The sequence below is a fragment of the Salvelinus alpinus genome, chromosome 29, assembly GCF_045679555.1.
Source record: "Salvelinus alpinus chromosome 29, SLU_Salpinus.1, whole genome shotgun sequence".
NCBI classification, from domain to species: domain Eukaryota; kingdom Metazoa; phylum Chordata; class Actinopteri; order Salmoniformes; family Salmonidae; genus Salvelinus; species Salvelinus alpinus.
The window spans coordinates 29,509,516-29,529,803 of NC_092114.1; the positions used below are offsets into that span (position 1 = coordinate 29,509,516).

At 43.3% G+C, this 20,288-nt stretch overlaps 1 protein-coding gene across 2 annotated transcripts; it reads right to left on the reverse strand.

Moving 5' to 3' along the window:
- Positions 1 to 4,272: 4,272 nt before the first annotated feature.
- Positions 4,273 to 14,065, reverse strand: LOC139558404 (leucine-rich repeat-containing protein 3B-like). 2 transcript variants are annotated; one of them, XM_071373511.1, is made up of 2 exons: positions 13,846 to 14,065; positions 4,273 to 8,287 (listed from the first exon to the last, which is right to left on the reverse strand). In XM_071373511.1, the coding sequence occupies exon 2, from the start codon at positions 8,096 to 8,098 to the stop codon at positions 7,277 to 7,279; it is 822 nt and encodes a 273-aa protein (XP_071229612.1). In that variant the 5' UTR covers positions 8,099 to 8,287; positions 13,846 to 14,065; the 3' UTR covers positions 4,273 to 7,276. The 2 variants fall into 2 exon arrangements, with proteins under 2 accessions (XP_071229612.1, XP_071229613.1); XM_071373512.1 differs by having other exon boundaries at positions 13,781 to 14,065.
- Between the last annotated feature and the right edge of the window lie 6,223 nt (positions 14,066 to 20,288).

The window sequence follows — 20,288 nt, forward strand, 5'->3', positions numbered from 1 at the left end:
GATTAAGCTTATTCCTGGACCAAAAAGCACTTTCAATTAAGATTTTCCATATACTTTTTATTTCAGTGGGAGGTTTAATCTGAGTCTGGGAAACCATCCCTTGATGTTTCGTTTCAGACAGAGAGCTTGTCCCTGAGGACAATACCTTGAATTACCATAAATTGATGCCCCTGAAGATCACTTTCAATGGCTCTGACTTTATGAATTTAAGATCAGTCTTGTCCCAAGGGGAATTATTAAGTCTAGGTCCAACCAGCACTGTTGGCATGGCTGATGCTAAGCATTATGCAGAGACAGATAAGAAATCATTGCCAGCTCCCTCCCATCAGACAACAGGAGGAAATGAAAACACATCACAATCAGGCAGTGTTTTAGCTGGCTCACGGTCTGTTTTAACTGGCTCAGTCTGGTCTGGTCTCTGTATGCGTTGTGGTGCTACAAGCCTGGTGCTCACTGGATAGCAAGGTGTGTATTCAAATGTCATTTTCTCCTGTTTTGGCAAAAACAGAGTAGCCTACTTTTATATAATCCACATAAAATACAGTTAGCTATCTGCCACAGATGCATCTTTGCCAGAACAATCTGCCTGGTCTCATAGCAGCCCAGCAACAGTGAACAATAGGCTACCTGGCGATTTCATTGATCATTTCAGATAGGCCTAGTTTGGTGAAGTTAATTATTAGGCTGTACAGTGCATTCGGAAGGTATTCAGACCCCTTGACTTTTTCCACATTTTGCTACATTACAGCCTTATTCTAAAATTGATTAAATCGTTTTTTTCCCTAATCAATCTACACACAATACCCCATGTTGTCAAAGCAAAAACAGATTTTTTTTAAATTATGCAAATGTATACAAAAAAAAGAAGAAAATATCACGTTTACTTAAGTATTCAGACCCTTTACTCAGTACTTTGTTGAAGCACCTTTGGCAGCGATTACAGCCTTGAGTCTTCTTGGGTATGACGCTACAAGCTTGGCACACCTGTATTTGGGGAGTGTCTCCCATTCTTCTCTGCAGAACCTCTCAAGCTCTGTCAGGTTGGATAGGGAGTGTCGCTACAGAGCTAATTTCAAGTCTCTCCAGAGATGTTCGATCGGGTTCAAGTCCGGGCTCTGGCTGGGCCACTCGAGGACATTCAGACTTGTCCCTAAGCCACTCCGTTGTTTTGGCTGTGTGCTTAGGGTCATTGTACTGTTGGAAGGTGAACCTTTGCCCGCGTCTGACGTCCTGGGCTCTCCGGAGCAGGTTTTCAACAAGGATCTCTCTGTACTTTGCTCCATTCATCTTTTCCTCGATTCTGACTAGTCTCCCAGTCCCTGCCGCTGAAAAACATCCCCACAGCATGATGCTGCCACCACCTTGCTTTACCGTAGGGATGGTCCCAGGTTTCCTCCAGACGTGACGCTTGGCATTCAGGCCAAAAAGTTCAATCTTGGTTTCATCAGATCAGAGAATCTTGTTTCTCATGGTCTGAGAGTCTTTAGGTGTCTTTTGGCAAACTCCAAGCAATGTGCCTTTTATTGAGGAGTGGCTTCTGTCTGGCCACTCTACCAGAAAGGCCTGATTGGTGGAGTGCTGCAGAGATGGTTGTCCTTCTGGAATGTTCTCCCATCTCCACAGAGGAACTCTGGAGCTCTGTCAGAGTTACCATTGTGTTCTTGGTGACCTTCATGATCAAGGCCCTTCTACCCCGATTGCTCAGTTTGGCCTGGTGGCCAGCTCTAGCAAGAGTCTTGGTGGTTCCAAACTTCTTCCATTTAAGAATGATGGAGGCCACTGTGTTCTTGGGGACCTTCAATGCGGCAGAATTCTTTTGGTACCCTTCCCCAGATCTGTGCTTCGACACAATCCTGTACGGACAATTCCTTCTAATAACTTGGTTTTTGCTCTGACATGCACTGTCAACTGTGGGACCTTATATAGACAGGTGTGTGCCTGTCCAATCAATATAATTTACCACAGGCAGACTCCAATCAAGTTGTAGAACCAGCTCAAGGATGATCACACCTGAGCTCAATTTCGAGTCTTATGGCAACGGGTCTGAATATTTATGTAAATAAGGTATTTCTGTTTTCTATTTTTAATACATTTGCAAAAATGTATAAAAACGTGTGTAGATTGAGGCTACTGTGTGTAGATTGATGAGGATAACATTAATGTTTATCAATTTTATAATAAGGCTGAAACGTAAAAAACTGTGGAAAAAGTCAAAGGATCTGAATACTTTCCGAATTCACTGTACCTCAGTTCTGAGTACTGGCTATATGTCTAACAATAGCTGTAACATCGCACTACACTGAATACTTTTGGGATGATGTAAAATATTCTGGCGAATTTATTACGATATTTATGAGGAGGAAAAAGGCTACAGACAGACCATGCTTTCCAACCTGCATACAGAGGACCCTCAACCTACCCTTCATACAGAGGACCCTCAACCTACCCTTCATACAGAGGACCCTCAACCTACCCTTCATACAGAGGACCCTCAACCTACCCTTCATACAGAGGACCCTCAACCTACCCTTCATACAGAGGACCCTCAACCTACCCTTCATACAGAGGACCCTCAACCTACCCTTCATACAGAGGACCCTCAACCTACCCTTCATACAGAGGACCCTCAACCTACCCTTCATACAGAGGACCCTCAACCTACCCTTCATACAGAGGACCCTCAACCTACCCTTCATACAGAGGACCCTCAACCTACCCTTCATACAGAGGACCCTCAACCTACCCTTCATACAGAGGACCCTCAACCTACCCTTCATACAGAGGACCCTCAACCTACCCTTCATACAGAGGACCCTCAACCTACCCTTCATACAGAGGACCCTCAACCTACCCTTCATACAGAGGACCCTCAACCTACCCTTCATACAGAGGACCCTCAACCTACCCTTCATACAGAGGACCCTCAACCTACCCTTCATACAGAGGACCCTCAACCTACCCTTCATACAGAGGACCCTCAACCTACCCTTCATACCGTAGGCCGTATTATCTTGCTTGCTCTGAAGAGACATGATATACCTAGTTGATATTGACTACTAAATGAATAACTTTCAGCTCAAAATTCAGGCATTAAACGCAGTTTATTTCTGTATCTTGCGTTTTGGTTGGGAGAGTGGGGGTATAGCTGGGAGAATGGGGGTATGGCTGGGAGAGTGGGGGTGTGGCTGGGAGAGTGGGGGTGTGGCTGGTCAGGGGATAGCTGGGAGGAGGTGGTTCATAGGGAGAGATTGTAGGGGTTGGGGGGTGTTGGCAGAGAACATGAAGTATGACTCTGGGTGTACCTTGAGTATAAAAATAGATCTAATTTAAGGATCTAATTTTAGTCTGTGACAGTTTATAATTCAGAAGAGAATTCAGAACAGTTGGGCATCCATCCTATCCCAGCCTTAAATACAGACGGATGGAGGGAGGGTGAAAGCCGGGAGACATTGAACAGATGTAGCCGTGGTGTCGAGGGGAAGAAAGAAGCGAGTAATTGTTTTGAGACAGACAGGAGCACTCATGTATGGCAGGCAGCGTTTGTTCGTCTGTGCTTTTAGCGAAACGTTGACAAGAGGCCTCTAGCCTCAACTTCAAACACTATTTCCCTTTGTTTCAATTTAGCCATGATTGGCTCCTCATCAGTGTGTGTGTTTGTCTGTGTGTCTGTGTTTTCTGAACATGCCTTATTCATGATCTGTCATACTTTGCATTTAAAGATAGAATCCGCAGTACAGTGCCACTGGCCGCCCCACCACCCTTGTTATTGTTTTTGTTGCCGAGCAGAAAAACGTTGTGAGCAGAGAAACGTTGTGCAGCATGGTAAAAACATTGCAGTACATATTGTGCTCTTCTATCGCGCGTGCAATGATGTCAGAGGGGGAAAAACTGTGTTCGTTGTTTGCAGTAACCTCTTTGTTGTTGTAATATTGCAAACAGACTTGGCTGTTTCACCATCAAGGATTCCAGCTTTAAAGACAAATGCAAATAAACATACTGAAGCTCATTATTCAAAGAGAAGCATGTTGTTTAGCTAAAACGTGAACAAGTGATTGATACAGCACAGTAGGTTGCATGTTGTGTGACAATGTTATCAGCGTATGGCAAAGGTCCCTCTGTAAAGTGTATTGAAAACTTGTGACAATACACTTTAAATAAAGTTGACTGGACTTCACGGGCATATGGGTGCCCTCTCTACTCCTGATGCCTAGTATTGGGTAGAAGGCTACAACAATCATCATGACCATCCAAAGCTAAATTCAAATAAATCACGAGTGTCCATATTTCCTTTATTTCCTTTAATGACATGCCTTTACAACGTGTGGATGGTTGTATCAGTGCTTGGTCTTGAGTTTTATCACAAAGCATCAGACAATGTTTTGTCCGTCTAAAAAAAGAAAAAGAAAATGGACAGGCAGAGAAAACAACAACCACATTCTCTCTGTTTTATGCTACTTTCACGTTTTTGCTTCTTTATTTAGATGGTGGGAAACTAGGATATCAACGTCCATTTCATTTCTATCAGCTCTTTCAAAGACAAACCATACAGAGTTAATGTCTCCTTTGTGTTGGTTCTGTATACACTATGCTGGACATGAAAGGATTCCAAAACACAGAAACCTTTGACTGTGAAGCGCAGTGCTTTTTTCATTCATGTCCAGAAAACAATTCTGAATGTGAAATTATTTGGTTAAAATGAGAAACAGAAAATGTGAGAGAAGTTTTTCAGGCACTTATTTAAATATTCTTCCAGAGTCCTTGGCTTGGCTACACTGTGCTTTTTTTCATTTGCGGTATGGGTACATGCATTGAAAGAAAAAGTCTCCTCTCCTAAACCCATTACAAATACATGAGACATGAACTCATGGCCTCTGCTCTGCAGGACAAGACAGCGCAAAAGGCTGTACAGTAGCACAACATTCAAATACAACAATTTATTAAATGGATTTCAAATTCCTTCTCGCACACAACAACAATGTACCTATTTACATTTAGTTTGATAAACGTGTGTTGTGACTAGGCCTACTTGTCTATCAACCTGTTGCAACTACTACCTGTTGTAACGACTTGTTTTAACTACAACCTGCTGTAACTACAACCTGTTGTAACAACCTTTTGTAACTACTACCTGTTGTAACTACTACCTGCTGTAACTACAACCTGTTGTAACAACCTTTTGTAACTACTACCTATTGTAACTACTACCTGTTGTAACTACTACCTGTTGTTACTATTACCTGTTGTAACAACCTGTTGTAACTCCAACCTGTTGTAACAACCTGTCGTAAATACAACCTGTCGTAAATACAACCTGTCGTAAATACAACCTGTTGTAACTACAACCTGTTGTAACTACCTGTGCTCATCATATCATCAAATCCTTCCAAATGAACTGGCCACCTTGTAGCACTGGGGGGAAAATCTAAACTGTGTAAACATTCCTTGTACATAATACATAATTTCTTAACCACATTGAATATGGAAAGAAGCTTTTACTTTTTTCATTCTCTCACTCTCCTGCCCATATCGCTCCTTTGCCCACCTATCTATCCTCTCTCCTTCTCTCTCTCGCTTTCTCTCTCACTTTCTATCCCTCTCCCTCTCTGCCCTGCCCTGCCCTCCCCCTCCCTTCTCTCTCCATCTTTCTCTCTATGGGATGTTTTAGTGAACCCATGTCACTGTGATGCAAGTGAAAGCCATTTAAACGAATGACAGCTGCAATTTTCTCTTCTCACATTGCTGGGGATAGAACTCTACACACAGTGTTATTAAAGGCAAGGTAAATGATGCATGCATCTATCTGCATTCTGAACGCAGCATGGGGGCTGAACAGAAAGGGGATGTTTGTGTTGAAATTATTACAGTCTTCCCATCGACAGGTTTGTGACTCTGTGGGTGTGTCCCAAATTGTACCCTATTCTCTACATAGTGCATTACTTTCCACCAGGGCCCATAGGGCTATATGTAGGGAATAGGGTCCCATTTGGGACACTGAGTATTTCTCCACTTTGGCTGAGAAAGGAATCTTTGTGTGAAACACATTTCTTTGAATATGAATATGTATTCTATTTCAGGAAGCATAGACTGAGTCATTAAAAATCTTAGCAAATGAGTTTTGTGGAAAAGCCAAATGCACAGTATTGTTTTTGGGTGTTGTTGTGTATGTGTTGTGTTAACATGTAACACAAAACGCTTGTTGGTTCTCAGGACTTGAGAACTTGGACACTACTAGGGTACTGGTAAATCACATGACACACATACGAATCACTTAAATCTACCGACTCTTTTGGGAGTCATTTGATTTGATATCTACCCCAAACCATTGTGCTACGTTATCTGACCATCACAAATCTACTAAGATGCAATGAATCAACTTTGTCATTTCAAGACAACAAGAACATACAGTACAGGGACCTGACAAAATTAAGGAAGAAATGTTTAGTATTTTTACAGCACATCAGTAGTTTTTCAACATTGGTGATGTCATGATCATTTTAACAAATCATTGATTCTAATTATTTCACATTTGGAAAGTAAAGGTAAGTTTCATGATTGATGTTTGGGGCCTGTTATTTATTCAAATTAAATTAAACAAAGTAGGCAGTTGGATGCACAAGCACAGAACACTCTCTAGATCAAAGGCCTGTTATCATTACCTTACAAAAATGTTGTCCAAAAACCATTTCTCTAGATTTTGCTCTAAAAAAATACTTATCAGCCTATCAAAATTTAAACCTGAGATTCAGATTTTCAAAACAATCTCAGAACAGATCCCTATAGACTTTACCCTTCTGTTACTGTGATCTGAACTAACTGCTGTTGTCTATGCACATGTACACTGTGCATTCCAAAATGCTTGACTTTAGATTGACATCTGCAGACAAACACTAACGTTTAAGCATTTCTCTTCTTTAAAAATTGGGCTTTCTCAGTGTTTACCTTTGTAATTAACACATATTGGGTGTGAAGCTTCAAACGCAAGGATCCAGGTTTAATCTATCATGATTTCTTTTGAGTACATCAAAAAAACATTTTCACAACAGAAGACGTTACATCCATCTTGAAATATGGGTCCTATATCTCCGGGTTTAGTTCTGAACTTCTGCTGTTCATGCATAGAATTAGAATCAATTAGTCATTCTAATTCTAGAACTAATTAGGCAATCTAATTATATTGTATACAGTCAGTTCTCACTATAGTGATGTCAGTTCTCACTACAGGGATGTCACACTGGAGTACTGATGTCCTATAGTGTCTAGTAGTGATGATGTCCTGTTACACCACAGTACTGATGTCCTCCACCTCGTTGGGCTTCACAGGCTTGCTGGGCAGCGACTTAAGGTACTCCAAGTGTCGCCGGGCATCCTCCTGGTTCTGCCGTACGTAATACACCACGTAGGAGATGACCATGGCGAACCAGCCGAACATCGTCACCAGCATTGCGTAGTCCGTGGTCCTCTTGGCCAGGTTACACAGGTCCGTGTCCACCGCCAGGAAATGGCGGCCCTCCTGCTCCTGGAGCTCGGAGCTCCGGCAGAGGACGCGTGCAGCCGCCTCGTGGTTGTGGGCCATGCCGCCCAGTGCCTGCTGCAGGGTGCAGTCACAGTGCCAGGGGTTGTCATCCACCAGGACCCGCGCTTTGAGCCGGGCGAATGCATCCTTGTGCACGCTAGTGATGCGGTTGTGTGAGAGGTCGAGGACCTGCAGTGTGGCCTCCACGCCACTGAAGGCACCCTCCTCCAGCGTCTCCACAGCGTTGTGGGACAGGTTGAGCTCCCGCAGCAGCCTCAGGCCCCGGAAGGCATGGTCGGGGACGGCCATGATCTGGTTGTGGTCGAGGCGGAGCACGGCGGTGTCTGGAGGCAAGTCCGGGGGGATCTCTTTGAGCCGGGACCCGGTACAGGTGACATTGAGGCCAAGGAAGAGCCCCAGGGGCCCCGGGCCGAGGTGGAGGCCCGGGTCGGGTCGGGCCCGCTGGCAGACGCAGCCCTTGGGACACATGGAGGCGGAGGGGAAGCACAGGGCCATGAGGACCAGGCTCTGGAGGAGCAGGCACATGGGGATGGAGCGGGACAGCCACAGGTCCAGGGGAGTCATACTGGTGGGGACCACCAGCCCTCAGCATCCCGCCAAGGGACAGGGACACCACACCACTGGACCGGCCCAAGGACCAACAGACCGGCCACGGCTCATACCAAACACTCCATACTGGAGACTGATGAGCCTCCACCAACACACTCACGGTCTGTTCAGGTCTAACAGGACCTGCCACCAGTTGAACTCATGCTGAAATAAAAACAGATAGAAGCATTAAAAAATATAAAACTGCTTAATGAAGGACTATAAGTATTTTGAACAACTTTTTTAGTGTGGACCTTTTGGTTTTTGCTGTAGTCAAAAAGACAAAACAGGAGCACCACGGTGTGTAAGTGAAAATAAACCATTGATTTACTCTGTTGTATACACATCATCATCATTTCACTGTTATTGATAGAAACAATATTGCACGACTTGTTCTATTTATGACATGCTAGGCTACACGATAAGGTTAAGGTGCTGATCTGTTGCACCCTCTATAACCACTGTGACTATTATTTCACCCTGTTGGTCATCTATAAATGTTTGAACATATTGAAGAACAATCTGGCCTTAATGGCAATGTATTGGCCAGAAGATAATCTTCTAATCTCCACCTGGCAAAGCCAGAAGAGGACTGGCTACCCCTCAGAGCCTGGTAACTCTCTAGATTTCGTCCTAGGTTCCTGCCTTTCTAGGGAGGAATTCCTACAGTAGCCACCGTGCTTCTACATCTGCATTTCTTGCTCTCTGGGATTTTAGGCTCTGTTTCTGTATAAGCACTTTGTGACAACTGCTGATGTAAAAAGGACTTTATAAATACATTTGATTGATTAAGCTAGGTTAGACGAATCACTGTCCTTAAAAGAACACATTCTTTACTGAGACGTGGCAATAAGGATAGACCTGTGAATCAAACACTAGCAAGCTACAAACTATTTTTATTTAACCAGGCATGCTAGTTAAGAACAAATTCTTATTTACAATGACGGCCTAGGAACAGTGGGTTAACTGCCTTGTTCAGGGGCAGAACGACAGATTTTTACCTTGTCAGCTCAGGGATTTGATCTAGCAACCTTTCGGTTACTGGCCCAATGCTCTAACCACTAGACTCTAACCACTAGAATCTAACCACTAGGCTACAACTATGTTGTGTATTTAGTCAATTAACCTTTTACTGCAGTGGGCTAAATCAAGGTCACACAGTGTTTCTTGGTAGTCTTAAACAAATCTACTTTGAAACCAAAGTATAAACCTCACACACATGGTTATGGGATTAAAAAAAGAAGGCCCCTGCATAATTTCAGATATAGAGTTGAAATGTATTACATTTTGAGTTTGCATCCCAATATTACACTTTATATACATTACAGAAGACTGAAATATAACAAAACCGTTTGACATAGAAACACCGGATTTTCGCCGTTGAATATATATTTAAAAAAAATTATAATTATGAAATTCTGAGAAATATGAACATTCCACCCATGAGGCCACTAGCAGGGCGATTTAGTCATTTGACTGCAGGAAAGCGTTTTAAGAACAGATTCAAATTCACAATGACGATTTGTCAAACATATACATTGCTTGTTGTGACATGTACATTTTATTATCTGTGTAAGAGTAAGAATATGGTAAGTGCACAGTAATGGGAAGTTAGAGTGGACAATGGAATCAATGTTTACTTGCGTTCCCATTCATGACATGATCGGTATTGTTAGTAAAAAAAACATACACCTGCTCTATTGTAAGCTTGCGTACTGTGGATAACAACAACACATTGCCTGCATTCCAAATGGTACCCTATTCTCTATGTGTGCACTACTTTTTACCAGGTCCCATAGGGAATAGGGTGCCATTTGGGACACATACATTGTGTGATAGGGACTCAGCCATTGTGTGATAAGTGTTAAGTACAGTGGAGTGCAGCAGGCTGGTTATATCATGCCCCCCCTCATTCTCCCTCTGTCACACTGTGTATTGTCACCTTCTCAAAACAGATCCTTGTCTGCAGAACATCACATGGGGAAGACACCGCACAGGGTGAATGTCTGGAATTCACTTACAGTACAGGAACTCTACATTAACCCAACTGTACAATACAGCACTATTCAATCATAAAAATGCTAGGCACCTTTATTCAGCCATAGCTGTATTTTCCCCATATTGAAAGCCTATCTATCCTGTAGTCTGTAAGTCAACTGTACAATACAGCCCTATTCAATTATAAAAGTGTGTGTCTGTCAGATCTCCCTGAGGTACTGATAAAACACATTCATTACCGAGTTCGAACAGGATAAGATCCTGAAAAATGTATCCACTTAGACATACAATCAATTCTGATTATACACAACTTTACTATACTGCCCAGCAGCTTGAAGGGAGGAATTGTAGAACGCTCTAGAATACAGTGATTGTTAATGGATATGGGCATCTCCCCATATCTGGGAAAAAATAGATACTAAAAACTATAGAAATAATAATAACCTAGTGTGAGGGAGTGGCCCTATCTCCCTACAGCTTGTGTTGTTCACTAGATCCTATGAGGATGATAGAGAGAGAGATGGAGAGAGATTTAGAAAGGGAAGAATCTTAGTTGACTGTCTGAGGCCCAGTCTCCCCTGGGAGCACCAGGCACAGCTCAAAGATATGACAGAGAGACTAAAATAGAATAGAATTTATGTTTATTTATCCATTTCAGGGAGGGAAGCATCTGTGTTGTCTGAGGCCCAGCCTCCCTTAAGTGTGTCTAGGTTCAAACGCCAACTGACAAAACGTTGAATTGCATGCAGGCATGTCATCCACCATCCGCAAGTAGAAAAATGGCAAAGCAACACAAGTGACAGTTGGTATCCGCGGTGACGAGGGATTTTGAATGCATCATCTTCAGAGGCCCTTAGAGGGGAGAATGTAGGCTATGTGTCACTGGGAGTGTGTGAGCTTTGAGGCCTTTCAAGTCCAATGACTAACTGACTGAAGTCATACCATCATACCCAACAGATATTTCACAGTAATGACCTGGCTGAATTCAGCTGCTAGCCCTCTTCCGTCTCTGGTCACACTGCAGTGTCAAAGGTTTTTCACATACAGGTTGAAATGGGCGCCTTTGAATTCTATAATTGGCCAAACGTTAATTGATATGTACTGTAAATGTTGTGTGTCCACAGTCCACTAACAACTAGCATACAGCCTCAGCTGCGAGGCTGCAACAATTTCTATTTTTGCCACCACTTCAATTTTCTTTTCACAAATCAAGAAGGACATGATTGCCCTGTCATTCAGATTCAGTGGAACCATTAAAACATTCATAAATTGAATAAAGTCCTTACATTCTACCTGCAGTCTTTATATGACCATATTGTTTAGCAGTACGGTTTAGACAATTTTGAAACTCTGACCAATTACAGATGTAGGATCTTAATTTGAGCCAGTTTGCTACATGTGGATAATAATTTATGTGGATAATAATTTACATTTCTTGTAGGGGATAATAAATTTTTCGTTAGGGTAAATCAAGTCTGACAGTTTAAAGTCGAAATTACAAACTTTATAAGCCTTTTTAAACCTACAAGTTTATACAAGTTTTATACACTACAAGTATGCATTTCCTACTGTGCACGAAAATTCTCAGCAACAACAGAGTGATCAAATTAAGATCCTACATCTGTATCATGTCATCAATGTTAACTTTGATTTTTGTTAAGTAAATATCTGTCATCATATGATTTTAAGGGGTAAATGCCGGAGAGTGGATTGGGGATAGAGAATAATACAACCTTTAACATTACTGTAAAAAGAGCCATCCTTTACAAAAATCTGATTTTCAAATGCAACTAAATTGGTCTGCAATCACAATTTAGCAGGCACTCTAGAACTGGGATGGGCTCCCAATCAACTACAATCATGCATGGGCTTTGGAAATAGCACGTAGGCTATGTAGTGGCTGCTCAATAATTTTCTCCCCCATGTTTTTTCTCTCTTTGTAAGAGCTTAGCTGTGACTTCCACTGATGTCAACCAAAGCTTACAGGTAAAGCTAATTCTTATGACAAATCTCAACATGGCAGTAAGGATGAATCATGAAGTAAAGAAAAATAAATACAGCTATAACTCTTTTAGGTTAAGTGATATTGAAGCCATCCATTGCAAAACACTGTCAGCCAGGAAGCATTAGCCTGAAGATGAATGAATGGTCAAGAGTTCAATGAAATAGCTCTTTGATATGACCCCACCATAAAGTCAGAGAATAAATAATGTCAATTGTTCCATTACTATGCATTTACAAAACAATTACTAGAATACTATGTAACATCAATGGTGTTACTGTAGTGTTACTACACAGTTATAAGAGCAACTTGATGTACACCATCATTGTATTAAGAGGCAGAGTGATTAGACAGAGTTTAAATGTTTTTTGACACAACCATGACACGATTTCTATCATTTATCATAGGATATAGCCATTCTCTTACTTAAGTTACATGTTCCTGTCAAGGCCATATTTATGAAATTCAACAAAGATGTGGTGTGCATCTCAGCATCCCAAATGGCACCCTATTACATACATAGTGCACTGCGTTTGACCAGAGCCGTAGTGCACTACATAGGGAATAGGGTGCAATTTGGGACATAGACTTAGATCTACAGTGGACTAGCCTACTATGTTTTCATGAAGCATATAGCCCCACATCACTTGATACAGTTTGTGTTAATCAAATCAACATTATTATTAAGGATGAACCATTTATGCAAATAGTCTTGATGCATTTAGGGATTTCGAATTACCATAGAAATGGGCCTGAGCAAATAATAGCCAAGCTATTCCTCAAAGACAATAGTCTGCAAGTGTTATAAATGGCATGGCATTTCCCAAACAAATAAACCATGCCCCATGGTAAAGAATCGGATTTTTGAGTAGCCAAGCCTACACAGATTTGTACACTTTTTTTTAGGTAGGCCTATAGGTCTAAATGTATGCCTTTTGTTTATCGGTTATATATGATCATTCTGATATTACAAGATGTTATTATATAGTATGAGTTTTGATATGATATAATGAGTGTGTATCTGCTAAACAATTTTCATATGAACACTAAAGAAAAGGACACCCTGCTGTGTGAGCCTGCTCGTCACCAAGGTGAATTCCTTCCTATAGCGCACTCCTGGGCTCAACCGTCAACGGTTAACCCTACCCTCGAGCTCCGCGGCCGAATGCGACGTAACCTACTACAGGGTTCCCGGCTTCCCTTTCTGACCAGCGCAGCTGTTGTTTTCTACATGGAAACAACTCACTGCCATGATTAAACTATTTCATTGCGGCATGCATGTAAAGATGACACCCAATGAACTATGTTATGTCCAAGTATTTATCAAGGACATAACAGCAATATTATTGCAGGCATCCTATCATAACATTATTATAACAGAAAAATACCAGTATATTCGACATTCCAACAATAAACTATATTTGAGTGATCAGAAGACATGAATGAGGCTGTGAAGCAACACATTGAATCGTCACATGACAACGTTTAATAATATTATTAATTTAAAACATGGTGGATATTGAAATCACCCCAAAAACGGATATATGACTACCCCAACTCATCTATTTTTCCTGTTTGTTTCTTAATCTGACTAACAACAACCATCAGACAAGAAAAATAAAGGTGGAAAGCCAGCATGAAAATTATTCTATACATACGTGTGTGTGTGCTGCGCGTGTAACGGAACTGCGGAGCAACAGGCGACATATGTTTCCATTCTCACCTGCAATAAAAACAACCCCTCTCAATTCCATACGTTGACATTCTAAACGGATCGTTCCAACCCAATCTTCCTTCTGTAATTTTTGCCTCAAAGATGTTCGAATATCCGAAGTTGAAATTCACATTGTTGCAATTGCTTGTTGCTGCTCAGTATTGAACATGAAAGGAATGTGACTGGGCTCGAGCTGGTAAGGGAGGGGTTTGCGAGACAAGAATTGGCCGCGACGGTATTTACCCGGAGCGCGCGCGGGGATGAATGGAATGCACGCGGCGGTCAGACAGAAAGTAGGTATTGCCATACTGTCTGTTGGGTTCTTCTGACTAATTCAATCAACTTGTAATACGTCATCAGACATTTTCATTGTATTGTATTCTCGTAAAACTAAATGGAGAGTTGTTAAGTTAAGACAAACTGTAGGTGCATTTCACTGTTAGTCTACACCTGTTGTTTACGAAGCATGTGAGGAATACAATTTGATTTGTGGCCCCAGTCACCACCCTCAATCTGCATAACACTTCAATGAGTCCAGGGTAGAAATAATTGTCAAAATATTGCTCTTTCAGTGTTGCATACTTGAATTGTAGCCGATCACATTGGTCCACATTTGAAAATACCCTATACTAAATACTTTTCTGTTACTATGTGTCTGCTCACACAAGTTTCCTACAGGTAGCCTACATAATGTAATCAGGAGCCCACATTTGCCATGTGGCCTACACAGTAAATACCATGGTAAATGTGGCCTACACAGTAAATACCATGGTAAATGTGGCCTACACAGTAAATACCATGGTAAATGTGGCCTACACAGTAAGTACCATTTACCATGGTATTTATGAGTCACATGAAGCTGTCACACTGCCACGTGACAGTCAGGGGAATCTGAGGGGAACTGTCTATGTAACATGCCCATGGTGGCCACCAGCCTGGCAGTCAAGCAGGATCTCCCTCAATTTCTCACATAACAGGCAGGGAAGGAATGGGGACACCCATATACATCATTTCTATGGGAACACCCAACTGTGGTGATGACATGAGGGGCCCTAGAGATTCCCTGGGGGCCAGACACCACGTGACATCAAGTGCTTTCTGAGTTTGGTCATAGCCTGGCCAGGCAACCATGGACACAGTATACAAAGACATTCAGGACTCAGGAGTCTATATTTTGTAATCAGACATCTCCAATCGCCACCATTCCACCACAAGACTGTGATAGTGCGCTGAACAAAAGCCTCAACATTAGCTCAGGGAGCTAATGCAAGTCTTCAGATCTCAGGTAAGATTATTCATCACTTCATCATGTGGTTAGTCAAACCACCTCCGCTACACCTTATGTACAATTCCCCAACAGATGTTGATTCGAGATAAATAGCCATCTATTTACATGTAACAGTCCTTTTCTCATATTAAGCAGTTAGTGATCAGCTGAGGTATATCAACCACACACAAATCATCCAGCGATGTATTTGAGAGGGTCTAGCTGCTCCGATGATGAGACATTTTCCTTTTCGCCCATAAAAGGTTTTGTTTTGTTACGGTTATTTGCATACTGAGTGGCTAATTATTTCCAGCCAATAAGCAGTTATCTGATGGATGATTTAGAGGGGAAAGAATGATGAATGGTTAGTACAATTTATCAGGCCATTAGTCTATTTGGGTTACCACTGCGATCAAACGCTGCATGCAACACAGATAATATTAATAACCCTATCCCTAACCCTTTATGTCATGAGATGGTAAAGGGGATACCTAGTCAGTTACACAACTGAATGCATTCAACCGAAATATGTCTTCCGCATTTAACCCACCCCCTGCCTATAATTCCTCAATTGCCATGTAATGCCTACCAATACATTTGCAATGTTTAAGTCTGTCTTCAAGCAATCATTTTCTCAAACCTGTCATTTCATATATACCTGAACTGAATAAATTAATTAAATAAATGATGGTCTGTTTTCCGCTGTCACAGAGATTTTCTGCAGCAACCAGCAGCCTCTCAGTTTAACTCTGTTAACTGGACCTGTCCCTTTCAACACAATACAATCTGATAAAAGTGTATATGTCACCAATTAAAATGATCAAAAATGGCTGTAGTGGGCCTTTAAACACATTTACATTTACATTTAAGTCATTTAGCAGACGCTCTTATCCAGAGCGACTTACAAATTGGTGCATTCACCTTATGATATCCAGTGGAACAACCACTTTACAATAGTGCATCTAACTCTTTTAAGGGGGGGGGGGGGGGGGGGTTAGAAGGATTACTTTATCCTATCCTAGGTATTCCTTAAAGAGGTGGGGTTTCAGGTGTCTCCGGAAGGTGGTGATTGACTCCGCTGACCTGGCGTCGTGAGGGAGTTTGTTCCACCATTGGGGTGCCAGAGCAGCGAACAGTTTTGACTGGGCTGAGCGGGAACTGTACTTCCTCAGAGGTAGGGAGGCGAGCAGGCCAGAGGTGGATGAACGCAGTGCCCTTGTTTGGGTGTAGGGCCTGATCAGAGCCTGAAGGTACGGAGGTGCCGTTCCCCTCACAGCTCCGTAGGCAAGCACCATGGTCTTGTAACGGATGCGAGCTTCAACTGGAAGCCAGTGGAGAGAGCGGAGGAGCGGGGTGACGTGAGAGAACTTGGGAAAGTTGAACACCAGACGGGCTGCGGCGTTCTGGATGAGTTGTAGGGGTTTAATGGCACAGGCAGGGAGCCCAGCCAACAGCGAGTTGCAGTAATCCAGACGGGAGATGACAAGTGCCTGGATTAGGACCTGCGCCGCTTCCTGCGTGAGGCAGGGTCGTACTCTGCGAATGTTGTAGAGCATGAACCTACAGGAACGGGTCACCGCCTTGATGTTAGTTGAGAACGACAGGGTGTTGTCCAGGATCACGCCAAGGTTCTTAGCACTCTGGGAGGAGGACACAATGGAGTTGTCAACCGTGATGGCGAGATCATGGAACGGGCAGTCCTTCCCCGGGAGGAAGAGCAGCTCCGTCTTGCCGAGGTTCAGCTTGAGGTGGTGATCCGTCATCCACACTGATATGTCTGCCAGACATGCAGAGATGCGATTCACCACCTGGTTATCAGAGGGGGGAAAGGAGAAGATTAATTGTGTGTCGTCTGCATAGCAATGATAGGAGAGACCATGTGAGGATATGACAGAGCCAAGTGACTTGGTGTATAGCGAGAATAGGAGAGGGCCTAGAACAGAGCCCTGGGGGACACCAGTGGTGAGAGCACATGGTGCGGAGACAGATTCTCGCCACGCCACCTGGTAGGAGCGACCTGTCAGGTAGGACGCAATCCAAGCGTGGGCCGCGCCGGAGATGCCCAGCTCGGAGAGGGTGGAGAGGAGGATCTGATGGTTCACAGTATCAAAGGCAGCCGATAGGTCTAGAAGGATGAGAGCAGAGGAGAGAGAGTTAGCTTTAGCAGTGCGGAGCGCCTCCGTGACACAGAGAAGAGCAGTCTCAGTTGAATGACTAGTCTTGAAACCTGACTGATTTGGATCAAGAAGGTCATTCTGAGAGAGATAGCAGGAGAGCTGGCCAAGGACGGCACGTTCAAGAGTTTTGGAGAGAAAAGAAAGAAGGGATACTGGTCTGTAGTTGTTGACATCGGAGGGATCGAGTGTAGGTTTTTTCAGAAGGGGTGCAACTCTCGCTCTCTTGAAGACGGAAGGGACGTAGCCAGCGGTCAAGGATGAGTTGATGAGCGAGGTGAGGTAAGGGAGAAGGTCTCCGGAAATGGTCTGGAGAAGAGAGGAGGGGATAGGGTCAAGCGGGCAGGTTGTTGGGCGGCCGGCCGTCACAAGACGCGAGATTTCATCTGGAGAGAGAGGGGAGAAAGAGGTCAAAGCACAGGGTAGGGCAGTGTGAGCAGAACCAGCGGTGTCGTTTGACTTAGCAAACGAGGATCGGATGTCGTCGACCTTCTTTTCAAAATGGTTGACGAAGTCATCAGCAGAGAGGGAGGAGGGGGGAGGAGGGGGAGGAGGATTCAGGAGGGAGGAGAAGGTGGCAAAGAGCTTCCTAGGGTTAGAGGCAGATGCTTGGAATTTAGAGTGGTAGAAATTGGCTTTAGCAGCAGAGACAGAAGAGGAGAATGTAGAGAGGAGGGAGTGAAAGGATGCCAGGTCCGCAGGGAGGCGAGTTTTCCTCCATTTCCGCTCGGCTGCCCGGAGCCCCCAATGAACACAATCCGATTGTGTTTTTATTTACCTTTGTTTTAACTCAAAGGTAAGGCTATTTGACATAGCACGTACACAGCAGCATCAGGCGGTCGATACACACACACACACACGCATGCACAAACGCACAAAACAACAAGGGGGCGGCCAGTTGATACGAGCACATCAAAAGTAGTGCACTATGTATAGGAAACAGGGTGCCATTTTGAACGCACCCTTTGATTGTCTCCTAGATTAAGCCCCTCCTCCTAAGGCTTGACAGATTGATGTAGCACACTGTTCCTCCTCCATTTCTAAGGGGGAATAGATTGATGTTACCACTAGGATAAGTATGTTGTTTGTGTGGTGTTGTACAGACAAAGATGAGGTTGAATGGCACTCTAAGGAAAATGGTTGAAAGAGACCCTTAATACAAACACACCCCCATAAAGAAAATGAGAATTAAAAACAGGTTCAGCCCCTGGTTCGACCGTGATCTTGCAGAGTTACTCCACCTCAAGAATTGCATTTGGCGAAAGGCTCGGCACATGCATACTCAGGCTGACTGGCTTTCGTTCATGCAAATGAGAAATAAGTACACTCAGGCTATCCGGAAGGCCAAAGTTAGTTACTTTAAGGAGCAGTTCTTTCTCTGTGGGTCTAACCCCAAGAAGTTATGGAAAACGGTTAAAGACCTGGAGAATAAACCCTCCTCCTCACAGCTGCCCATGTCCCTTAAAGTTGATGATGTGGTTGCTACTGACAAGAAGCACATGGCTGAGCTCTTTAATCACCACTTCATTAAGTCAGGATTCCTATTTGACTCAGCCATGCCTCCTTGCCTGTCCAACATTTCCCCATCTCCCACCCCTTCTAATGCGACTATCCCCGATGCTTCTCCCTCTTTTCCCCCTGCCCTGCTATAAAGTTTCTCCCTGCAGGCAGTCACTGAGTCCAAGGTGCTAAAAGAGCTCCTGAAACTTGAACCCCAAAAAACATCTGGGTCAGATGGTTTAGACCCTTTCTTCTTTAAGATTGCTGCTCCTATCATCACCAAGCCTATCTCCAAGCTTTTTAACCTGTCTCTCCTTTCTGGGGAGGTTCCCATTGCTTGGAAGGCAGCCACAGTTCATCCTTTATTTAAAGGGGGAGATCAAGCTTATCGTAACTGTTATAGGCCTATTTCTATTTTGCCCTGTTTATCAAAAGTGTTGGAAAAACTTGTTAATAATCAACTGACTGGCTTTCTTTATGTCTATAGAATTCTCTCTGGTATGAAATCTGGTTTCCCCTCAGGTTATGGATGTGTCACTGCAACCTTAAAGGTCCTCAATGACGTCACCATTGCCCTTGATTCTAAGCAATGTTGTGCTGTTATTTTTATTGACTTGGCCAAAGCTTTTGATACGTAGACCATTCCATTCTTGTGGGCCGGTGTCACGACTTCCGCCGAAGTCGGTCCCTCTCCTTGTTCGGGCGGTGTTCGGCGGTCGACGTCACCGACCTTCTAGCCATTATTGATCCATTTTTCATTTTCCATTGGTTTTGTCTTGTCTTCCTACACACCTGGTTCCAATCCCATCAATTACATGTTGTGTATTTAACCCTCTGTTTCCCCTCATGTCCTTGTCGGAGATTGTTTGTTGTATGTAGGTGTTTATTGTTATTTCTGTTGTGCGACGGGTTTTGCACCCTCTATTTCTTATTTTGTATACTTTGGTTTTCGTTGGTTTTGATGTTTATTAAACAGCTCCGTTTTTACCAAGTTCATTCTCCTGCGCCTGACTTCCGTGCCACCAGCACGCACCACATTACAGCCGGCTAAGGAGTATTGGTGTCTGTGAGGGGTCTTTGGCCTGGTTTGCTGACTACCTCTTTCAAAGAGTGCAATGTATAATGTCAGAAAATCTGCTGTCTCAGCCACTGCCTGTCACCAAGGGAGTACCCCAAGGCTCGAACCTAGGCCCCACGCTCTTCTCAATTTAGATCAACAACATAGCTCAGACAGTAGGAAGCTCTCTCGTCCATTTATATGTAGATGATACAGTCTTATACTGTTGGCCCTTGCACGGATTTTGTGTTAAATGCTCTACAACAAAGCTTTCTTAGTGTCCAACAAGCTTTCTCTATCCTTAACCTCCAAAACAAAGGTCATGTGGTTTGGTAAGAAGAATGCCCCTCTCCCCACAGGTGTGATTACTACCTCTGAGGGTTTAGAGCTTGAGGTAGTCACCTCATACAAGTACTTCAGAGTATGGCTAGACACTACACTGTCCTTCTCTCAG

Bases quoted from the DNA above. Each gene is read 5' to 3' on its own strand.
- LOC139558404 (XM_071373511.1), bottom strand. From the start codon at position 8,098: ATGACTCCCCTGGACCTGTGGCTGTCCCGCTCCATCCCCATGTGCCTG.